General features: G+C 48.6%; 1 protein-coding gene across 1 annotated transcript in view; it reads right to left on the reverse strand.

Moving 5' to 3' along the window:
- Positions 1-10,262, reverse strand: part of ATP1B3 (ATPase Na+/K+ transporting subunit beta 3) — a 17,505-nt gene extending 7,243 nt beyond the window's left edge. Inside the window, exons 1-4 of the mRNA XM_027765875.1 lie at positions 10,134-10,262; positions 8,937-9,044; positions 5,216-5,400; positions 1,805-1,855 (exon numbers count right to left, since the gene is read on the reverse strand). Of these exons, the coding sequence (XP_027621676.1) occupies positions 1,805-1,855; positions 5,216-5,400; positions 8,937-9,044; positions 10,134-10,200 (411 nt within the window). The 5' untranslated portion in view covers positions 10,201-10,262. The remainder of the gene's footprint in view (positions 1-1,804; positions 1,856-5,215; positions 5,401-8,936; positions 9,045-10,133) is intronic.
- Between the last annotated feature and the right edge of the window lie 717 nt (positions 10,263-10,979).

Raw genomic sequence — 10,979 nt, forward strand, 5'->3', positions numbered from 1 at the left:
GTGTGGCCCGCGGAGGTGCAGTGAATTGCCTAGGTTACATGTACACTCAGCCCTGATGAGCAACCACCAACTTCCCGGCCCTTTATTCTACTGTTCACCGTGAATAAAAACTCTGAAGACCAACATCAACAGGGGCACCCTAAAGCAGGGTTCTTAGAAGCTAAGAGCAGGCCGCATCAGCAGCCCCTGGGCACGGTGGCAGGAAACGCACCATCTGGCCCCCACCCAAGACCCACTGAGTCAGAAACGGAGGCAGGGGACCCAATGAGCCCAGGGGATTCTGACGCACTATCAAGTCTGAGGACCACTGAGCAAGAAGTTTCTGCCCAAATAGAAAAACTATTCATGGGGCCGGCAGGTGGCATGGAGGTTAAGGGCGCTGGACTCTCACATGGCCGACCACAGTTCAAGTCCCGGATCTGGTGGCTTGCTTTCTCACTTTCCCTTTTTCTCTCTTTTTCACTATGTCCCTCTCTGGTCAAATTAAAATAAGCAAATAAACAAAAGTTAAATAAAATAATTCTTTAAAATAAAACCAACTATTCATTATCTAAAGATGATCAGTTTCCCCCCAGCACTTGGAAAGTAATTTCAATACAACATTTAAGTACAATGCTTCAGCCATACAATTGGAGTTGAATGTTACTATTTAACACAAAGATGAAATTAAATTTAGAACTTAATGATTTCTCCTCAGAACTCTTACCCATCGTTTATATATTTGTCTTAGGTGCATTTGCAGCATGGAGAGAAAACAGAAGACGTTATGAGAGAAAAACTGTACAGCACTCCAGAAAAACTCAAGCAGGACAAGGGGGAATAAGAATGCTTCTACTTGAGGGAAATGCACCAGCTTCATTAAATCTCAGCACTAACGGTTAGAGCATTAATTTATATATTATTAAGCAAGAAAAAAACCACAAGACAGTATTAAGACTCCATCAGTTCTAAGGCCAACTTCAATTTTAGTGTGAATAAGCTGGGGTTAAAATGTGACTGTTAGAGGGACCAGCAGATGGCATAATAGTTATGTCGCTGGACTGTCATGTAGGTGACAGCAGTTCAAGTCCCGGACCTGACGGCTTAAAAATTATGCCTGGTACGTATGCGTGTGTGCCCAAAATCCCAAGCGAGACTGGAGAACGGACTCCAGCATGACCATCCTCCCGGGGGGTGATTCCTAGCTTTCTATCTTTGTCCCTCTGGTGAGCACATGCACCCTATAACACAAATCTCTCTAAAAAGTGACTGTTGGAATTGATGAAATATGGGGTGTGTGAACATTAAAGGCACTCATGTGTGTCACGCTTTATGTGAATGTGGTGAAATCCAGTACACGTGGACGTAAAGGCATGTGGGGAAGACCTGAGACCCATCTGACGAATCTGCTGAACGGCAGCAGAGGCCCGGCCGTGGTGGTGTGCCCCGGGACACTGCTCGGCAGGCTCAGCCCGCAGGGGCCGGGACTCCGTTTCTGGTCCCCACCCCGGGCACAGGGCAGCACCTGTAGCCCCAGCAACTCGGGATGCTGACAGAAGAGGGCAGCAGGCTGGAGGCCAGCCTGGGAGCACAGTGGGACCCTGTCAGGGAGCTGGGGTGGTGCCGCGTGCCGGGGGCCGCCACTGCTCAGAAGGCTGGCAGAAGTCGGGATACAGGGAGACACTGTCTTTGAGGAAAGAAAGAGAATGGCACCAGAAAGGGACTTAAAAATGTGACAGGGAAGGAAAAAAGGTGACTAAGCTCATTAGACTTTCAAGCAGTTAAAGTAATTAAAGCTTAGCAGAAGTCAGGTGTGAATACCAACCTTTGCAGTACAGTCTATCATTGGTTCTCCTTCAGGCTTTAATCCAATGATCTAAGATTAAAAAAAAAATTGCTGATTAATATAAATGCCCCACACGTATGCCATGACACCACCTCCAGGGGCCCAGGTAGAGACAGAGATTAACACTAACTCCGTGTATTAACCCAGCTGTATCTGCCTTTTAATTTTACTTTAGGGTTACATAAAAATGGGTCTTTCAATATAATAACCTTATCAGTTAGCCCTGTTATTGCTGGGGCTACTTAGAAAATAGATGAAATACCAAAGGACTGACTGAGACACAGTACTGTACCTTTGCTACCTTTTGTTTTTGGAGAGGTTTCTGCTATAGGGAATGTGCGCTCACCAGAAAGAGAGAGAGAGACAGAAAGCGAGAAATCACCCCCCAGGGGGGATGGCCACGCCGCAATCCCTTCTCCTTTCTCCTCTCGGGATCTTGGGCATGCATGCACACGCGCCCGGCGTGAGTTTAAGCCACTGGGTCTGGGCCTTGAACCTCAGTTGGCTACATGGGAGTCCAGCGACATAGCCATTATGCTAACCGCTAGTCCTCCTTTGCTACCCTTAAAACAAGAAACAAACAGAAGCCTTTAAATCAAATTATTCACGTGAGCAGTTACTTACACTGTGAGAACCACAGGAGCACCCCGTAGTAACCTGCTGCTCTTGGTGATACCAGGTTATGTCTCCAGCAGGTGCTTCCATGACGCCCCAGAGCCTCGCTCTGGCTCATAGTCAGCTCCGTGAAGGTGCACCCTAGGAAGAGCCTCGAGGCTCTCAGCACCATCCGGGCCCACGCGTGAGGCCCCCAGAACAGGTGTAGCTGATGCAACACCAGATGTATGGCTACAGGTGTTTGCCTCTCTACTTAGCAAGTGCATTTTGGGGCATTCTACTAAGTTTATAGACAGCTTACATGGGAATGCTTGTCAAATAAATATTCCTTTCAAAAGACAAGCATCATAGGGAACCAGCAGTTAGCGTAATGGCTATGTCGCTGGACTCCCACGCAGTCGACTGTGGTTCGTGTCCCGGACCCGGTGGCTTAAAACTCACGCCGGGCGCGTGTGCGTGCGTGCCCAAGATCCCGAGAAGAGAATGGAGGAGAAGGGATTGCGGCGTGACCATCCCCCCTGGGGGGTGATTTCTCGCTTTCTGTCTCTGTGTCTCTCTCTGTCTGTCTGGCGAGCGCACGCGCCCTACAGTGAAAATCTCTCCAAAAAAAAAAAAAAGACAAGCATCATGGGGCCAGCAGGTGGCGTGGTGGTTGAGGGCGCTGGAGTCCCACATGGCTGACCATGGTTCGAGGCCTGGATCTGGTGGCTTACTTTCTCACTCTCCTCTCTCTCTCACACACACACTCTGTCCCTCTCCAGTCAAATTAAAATAGATAAAGTTAAATAAATCTTAAAAAAAAAAAAAAAAAAGACAAGCATCGTTGCAACCTTTATGTTAATATCACTGACAGCAATATGGAGCCCTGCCCTGCTGACTCGGGAACTACACTGGGATCAAACTCCCCGTGACATGGGGTGTGGACATCTCATCACAGGCTCCTGTGTGTGTCTGATGCTGTCCTGTGAACCCTGGAAAGTCATGCCCCCTCAGCAAGTACGGTCTCAGACCCTCATCATTCGAAGAGGCCACCCTGAGAAAGAAAATAAGCTCCGAAGGTGGCCTTGGGAGATAGGGCTCCTCCCGGCCTCCTGAGGGAGCAGACTTTCAGCAGCGCACGTGCTGCGGAGACTCTGAGCGGGATGTGATCACAGCAGGCATTTCTGCTCAAGTGGACAAGCTCGATTCGTCCTACGAACTAGACGATCTAGCTTCACGTCACCTTCGGCGCACTTCAACCTCAGCGCTTAGTCAAGTCCTATTAAAATAGCTCGATAATCCTTTATTTTGGCAATGTCAGACCATGTTCCCGAAGCTCTCTAGAGTGCTAAGAGACACCCCGGAAACTCATCGCCTACCACCTTCCAAGGGAACGAAGGAGGGGCTGGAGCAGTAGCAGTGTGGACTGGACCCTTCAGAGTCTAGCTGGCTCTACCTGTTGGAAAACTCCAACTCCTTATTTTGCAATGCTGGTCTCAAAACACCCAAGTTGTGCTTACTAAGGCTGGGAGTGACCTGCTTGGGAATGGTACCTCTAGTGGCTGACAAACTCTTCACCCTGAGAGGCCTGCACATCCGTTCAAGGAACTGTCCTTCCCCGAGGGGACGACCAGGACTGACTTCTCGCTGAGGGAGACCCCGCGGCCCTGGAAGGCTAGCTGTGCCAGAGCATGGCTCTGCAGCGCCGCCTGGAGAGCTCGGCCTGGGCCCAGCATCACTGCATCGCAGAGGAGCCGCACGATGCCCGAGTGCACCACTGCCTCTGCTAACGCTGCACGGCCTGGCAGCCCCTTCAGACAACACAGCAAATGCTGCGGCCACGGCCCTGACGGTGACATCTCACTGCGCTCCTCTGTGCTTCACTAATTATGTACAGGCTGCAAACACGATCCTCACACTCAACAGTCAGAAAAAGCTAAATGAAGCAGGACATCACGGAGTCACCAGGACTTAATTTTAGAACACAGGACTCCAAGATGAACCCTGCACCTTAAACGAGGCCACACTTTGGGTGTAACAACCAGAACACTCACTTCCTGAAGCATTCATCTATGCAGAAATGCAAGGAGACTTTCCACGTAGGGATCGGCAGAAGTGACCTTAACTCCCTAATCTGTGATTAACCTATGAACCAGTCTTCTTTTGCTGTATTAATTTTTCTTCCTGGGACCAGCAGATGGTGCTGGACTCCCACATGGCTGACTGCAGTTCGAGTCCTGGACCCAGTGGCTTGAAACTCATACTGAGCATGCGTGTATGCCCACGATCCTGGGAGGAGAATGGAGAAGAGATTGCACTGTGGCTACGACTCCCTCTGGGGGTGGGGTGGGAGTGGGATTTCTCACTTTCTGGGAAGTGCACCTATTCTATGGCAAAAATCTCTCTTAAAGAAAAAAAAAAACAATAGGGGCCAGCAGGTGGCGTGGTGGTTAAGGTGCTGGACTCCCACATGGCCCACTGCGGTTGAGTCCTGGACCTGGCAGCTTGCTTTCTCACTTTCCCTTTCTTTCTCTCAATCTGGTCAAATTAAAAAATAACAGATAAAAATAAAATAAAATAAAATAAAATAAAAATTAATAAACCTCTTTCACTTCAATTTCCTTCCTCCTAACGATGAGTATATATCACTGCTAGCCTACTGAACAGGCGACCCTTCAGTGAGAGGACACTGAATAAGGAAGACATGAACTCGCCAGCACAACTCAGAAGTAGCTGCCAGCTTCTTTACAGAGGGTATTGGAACAAAGCAGCAGCAGAGGGAAAACACGTACGTACTCTGTTCATTTTCACGAGGACACAGGGTTTTCCTTGGGGATAGCCAAAATTAGGGTCGTCCGTACCACTGCATGGCTGAAGCAGCGTAAGAGGAAACGGACACGCCACGTACACTGGGCCCTTCTGTTCAAACAGCACTCCGTCCCGACAGCCTGTGACATTCTTCTGCTCTTGTGCCATGTATGCTAAAAAGGAAACACACGTATGTGCCCGGTCAGCCAGAAATGGTACTGAGTCCACCAGGAACGCTCATCCTTGGGGCAGTGTTCTCCAAAGACGAAAACAGCACTGCTACCGAGAATGACGACAGCTATCTGGGACTCTAGACCTACTGCATTTCAGCACCCACGCCATCTAGGTGACAGAGGGTCGGTCTCTCCTGCCACCACTGCGGGGACAAACCATGGCTGCCATGCCATCTGAACGCCTTCTGTGTGCTGGGCACCAGGCATTGCCACTGCCCTCAGGTCTGCCAGTCTAGCAGGGAAGACAGACGCTGAGTGTCAGTCCCTAGGTGTGGGGCTGCAAATCACAGCACTGACAGTCTACACTAAGGGATGCAGCTGCGTGGATAGAGGAGGGGTGGGGCGTTACCAAGGCTGGGAGGGAGCACGTCAGAGAATGGAAGGCAGAGACCAGGTCACACGGTCCAAGTCACGGTAAAGAATTCCAGGGCTTTGGACCAGCAGGTGGCGTGGTGGTTAAGGCGCTGGACACTCCCATATGGCTAACCATGGTTCGAGTCCCGGGCCTGGTTGCTTGCTTTCTTACTTTCTCTCTCTCTCTCTGGTCAAATGAAAATAAATGAATGAATAAATAAAATTAAATAAATAATTCTTTAAGAAAATAATAATATATTAAAACAAAGAATTTCAGGGGTATGAGTGGATGTTCTATCAAAGAGCAATGACAATCTACTAAAATGCTTTAATAGGGGGAAGTGGCAAAGGTGGCCTGACCACACTCACGTCGTGCAAGTTAGCTGACTGCAATGTGGGGAACAGCCCAGAAGGGGCAGGGATCTGAAAAACTAGAAAGGGTCTTTGAAAAGTTCATGGAAACGTGTACTATGAAAAAACTGCATGTGGATTTACAATTATGACTTAATTAATTCCATCTGTTATTACTATTTTTTTGTTTGGAGAGGTTTTTGCTATAGGGCGCATGCACTTGCCAGAAAGACAGAGAGAGACAGAGAGACAGAAAGCGAGAAATCACCCCCCAGGGGGGATGGCCACACCACAATCCCTTCTCCTCCATTCTCTTCTCGGGATCTTGGCCGCGCATGCACACACACCCGGCGTGAGTTTAAGCCACTGGATCTGGGACTCGAACCGTGGTCAACTATAGGGAGTCCAGCGACATAACCATTACGCTAACTGCCGGAAGTTTGAAGAACGCTAGGGATGTCTGCATGCCCACAACCTGGGGAGGAAGGAGAGATGGAAGAAACGGAAATGCGGCGTGGCCGTTCCCCCACAGGTCATGTCTGCTCATGTTCACTTTCTGGCAAGCACACGCACCCTCTGGCAATTTACCCTCCCCCCAAAAAAGTGATAAAAGATTAAGTCCCAGAGGGTGGCTAGGAGCAGCAGGTCTACACCACAATCAGCACAGAATGCAGCAGAGGGAAGGGCTCTGGGAAGGAGCTTCCCAGAACAGACTTGGGAATGTCTCAGAGGAGGTTACGGGATGGGCCAGGGGAGCGTAGCTCCTGCAGAGAGCAGCGGAGCAAGGAGCCGCTCCCAATGCTGAGGCTGACCGCAGCCCTCGCTAGTGAACTGAGCTGAGGCCCACGAGCTAAGTAAGCGAGTGTAAGAGCCAGCAGGGAAAGCATATTTAGAGATACAGAATAGAAACAAGAGAAAATGCAAAAGCATGATGTTTTTTCCTACTGAAAGTGTATCTAGAATTCTGTTATTTCTCACGATCTCCACTGCTCCCTCCCTTGCCAAGTCACCGTCTTCTCTGACCTGGATTACGGAAACCCCCAGCCTCTACTCTCAAAAAGAGGCCTAAGTGATTCTTTAAAATGAATTGGATCTGTTATTCCTGCTTAAAGCCCCCTATCACCACGGGAAAGAACGGCAGCGAAGGGCCGACACGATCAGGTCGTCTGGTAGCTTGGACCTCAGGCTCTCCGCTCCTCTCCTGCTGGCCTACTCCACCCAGCCCCTCGGCTTCCTTGATGAACCCTGAACACGCCATCCGAAGCCTCAGGGCCGCTGTGCCCACTGCTTCCTCTGCTGGATACTTCGCGGTTACTTCCCCACCACCTTCAGATCTGGCCTCAAGTGTTCCCGAACCTTCCCAGACTACCCTGTTTGAAACGGCATCCCTTCCCAACTCCATCCCCTTTCTCTACTTTAGCTCCCTCTTCAGCACTTACTACCTCAAACACACTGTTAGCCGGTAATGTCCATCAAGGAGGACTATCATTCATTGCTAAAACCCAGATAAAATGTTTGCCCCAAACAGGACTGCAGCCAGAATGGAGAAGGGAAGGAACGCATCTCTCACTGCACGCCTCTGCACTATTTCATTTTAAACCTGGCTGACATTTCTGCAAAATTTCTTGAAATTATTTAAATATCAAGGGAAAGAAAAAGAGATTTAGGAGACAGCCAGTAGATATGTGGGCTCAAAAGGTTTTTTGTTTACGATAAGAAGCTTATCTTAATGATGTCTGCAAGGTGACAGGAAGGGAGGCCCAGTACACACATGCGCACACACACCCGGGAGAGTAACTGGCATACTGTTTCCGAGACAGGAGAGGGATGGGATCCAAAGCAGAAGTGGTGCAGTGGCCTCGGGGGGAGGGGGGGCGCGCGGAGAGATGGCACAGTCAAAGGGCTGCAGCTGTAGGCTGGTTTCACTGGTAGTGGGGGACTGGGGGAGTCCTCATCTGAGTGCGTCTGTTTGCTTTTGCTAAGAAGCTAGGTTACATGGAGAGTAATGGGGAAAAAGGTAAAGAGTTCGAGGCTTGGGGCCAGCAGGTGGTGGTGAGAGTCCCGGACCTGGTGGCTTGCTTTCTCACTTTCCTTGTTTCTCTTCGGTCAAATTTAATGATAATAATAATAATAATAAATAATAAATAGGGTTAAATAATTCTTTAAAAAAAAAAAAAGAGTTAGAGGTTTGATATAACTCCTTCAGAGAATTACTCGGAGAAATCCAATAGCACTGTCTGTCAGGCAGGCCCACTTGGGAGAAGGGATGAAGGGTTTGTGGCACTAATACACCCCCTTAACTGTGTGCCTTCAGCAGCACCTGGCTGCTTGGGGCAGGCCCAAAGGACAAGCTTTATCCAGGAGTTCCATGGTTTGTCCCAGCAGCAGAGTTCTACCACAAGTAGACTATCACAAATAGACTGAGGCAGAGATCTGAGGTGACTGGCCAAAGTAAACGTGAAATTAAAAACCGCGGCGTTGATAAGTCAGGTGAGCCGGCCAGGTGGTAGAGAGCTGGTGATGCGACTGGACCCGTCAATTCTGCGTCTCAGTGAACTTAGTGCACGTATCACAGGACGGGAAACTCATGTGGACTGTCTACCGGCCTGGCTGGGGTCCTATCGGAAGGTAGAACACTTTCACAACTAATCATAAAATCTACTCGTAAGTTGAATCTAACTCTTAGAATAATGTTTCCAAAAATAATCACAATTTGGTGCTCATTTCTATAACGAAAAATCTTTTACATTATTCTTAGAAAACACACTTACGCTCTAGAAATTTCTTCAGGTCTTTGATGTACCCTTCGTAGGATTTTGGATTAGACATGCTGAACGAATACTCCAACGCGGTCACTGGTTTTGGAAACACCGTAAGTCCTACGGAGGGAGACAAGGAAAAGGGCGGGGGGGTCACTGACTACATCAAACGTGCTTCTCTCCTTATTTTTATCCCTAGAAAGCACATCTCAGTAAACAATATGGAAAATTATGTTCGCAGTATGCATTATTCCAGATGTCCAGACAAATATTAGCTGTAAATAATGAAAACCAATAGAACAAACTGTTGCAAGAAAAAAGTGGTTGGGGAAATTGGAACCTGAGCCAGGCCCTCGACGGGAGCCCCTCAGTTTCCACCCTGCTGACATCTGGGGCCAGGTAAGCATCTGACGCGGGGGTTGTCCTGTGCATTCTAAGTCGTTCACCGCCAACACCGCCTCTGTGCACAGCAGCACCTCTTTGGCTGAAATAACCAAAAATGTCTCCAGATGTTGCTGAAGGACCTGAGGGGGGCGATCACCACTGGCAGAAAACTTCACTGCCCCGGAGAAACCAGCTGTCAGCCACTCCCCTTCCCACGCCACCTGCTCTCAGAGCCCCTCCTCCGGGCAGAGCCTTCCCCCATCAGCTCCAGCAGCTGTTCCCGCTGGGGGGACTTATATCCAGGGGAGTCCTGAACGTCACTGTCTTCGCTCTTCTCTACTCAGCACCGTGAGGACAAGGGCTGTGTCCAACGGTCAAGGCAGAGCTGGCCTTTCAAGACTGTTTAAAAAGGAAAAACTCAGGAGGCTGAAAACGTGATTTAAATAGGTGATTTGGTTAAGATTTTTATTATACTAAAGCATATTCTCCAATATAATGAAGATTTAAAAAAAAAATAGACAAGAACTAAACATACAGAGTGTAACTGCTACGTGTTGTTCATAAAATCATTCACAACTATAAACATAGTGCTCAAACTTGGCTTTGCTAGAATCCTCAATATTAATTTCTGCTTATTCTTGACAAGACTCAAGACTTACCAATACGTGAACTGTGAAGGTGTTTAAATCAATACGTAAATATCAAACAAAATATCAGAACTTTCACATTACCCAACTCCGGTCTCTCTTCTATCTGTTCTACAAAACAGACTGATGGAATAACCTATAACCCAATGTGGCTAAAAGCCACGGTCAGCATAATTACCTGGACTAGGGATCTGGTCACGGTATTTCGGAACCTCATCGTTCAGCGTCTGAAGCATAACCCACATTGTGAATGAGAAAAGTGCAGCCAGGAACCCATAAAACACTAGGTAGAAGAGCAAGATCAAACCTGCAAAACAAAATAAAACTTAGGAGATGTGGAGACACGCGTATTTGTGCACACATGTGCATGTACATGTGTGTTTCATCAGGTTAAAAAACCCAGCTGTTCCCTGCAAGGTTACGACCCCGAGCTTTGTCATGGACACAGCCAAATATCCCTGTGTCCAGGGGAACCTTGCAGGCAGCACCCCCCACCCCGGCCCTTCCGAGCTGAAGTCACTTCCACTGCTCATACTCCAGTTCGGTGTCAACGCTTTAGAACTGCAGTGCGGGGGAGTGTTTCCTAAAAGGGACCTGATGCCCTCTGAGCCGATAAAAGACGCTTTTAGTTGTTCCTTTAAGTGGCAAATAGAAAAGAATTAGTCCAATAGACCAATATTCCACAGAGAGTAATTATCTGCATGAATTTAAGTTTGAAAGTGAGTTGACTTAATAACAGAAAACGTGAAGAGGGCAAAACCATCAAGATGGGACTTAAAGTGTAACGTTTAGGAAACACTGGGCCAATGGAAGGGCTCGCATGGAAGTGGAGAACGCAGAAGAGGTGAGCACCCCCGGGCAGACTCTGCTCTGCGGCTCCACTGCCCACTGCAGGGCTCAGAGCACCGGCAGGCGACACACGGTCAACCCCCAGCTCAAGAGCTTTCCCTATGACAGCGAGGCCGAGCCAACGATTTATGTGGGGAACACCTAAGATCAACGATTTCTCCAAATGTCTATATTC

The sequence above is a fragment of the Tupaia chinensis genome, unplaced genomic scaffold (genome assembly GCF_000334495.1).
Source record: "Tupaia chinensis unplaced genomic scaffold, TupChi_1.0 Scaffold139833_1, whole genome shotgun sequence".
Classification (NCBI taxonomy): Eukaryota; Metazoa; Chordata; class Mammalia; order Scandentia; family Tupaiidae; genus Tupaia; species Tupaia belangeri.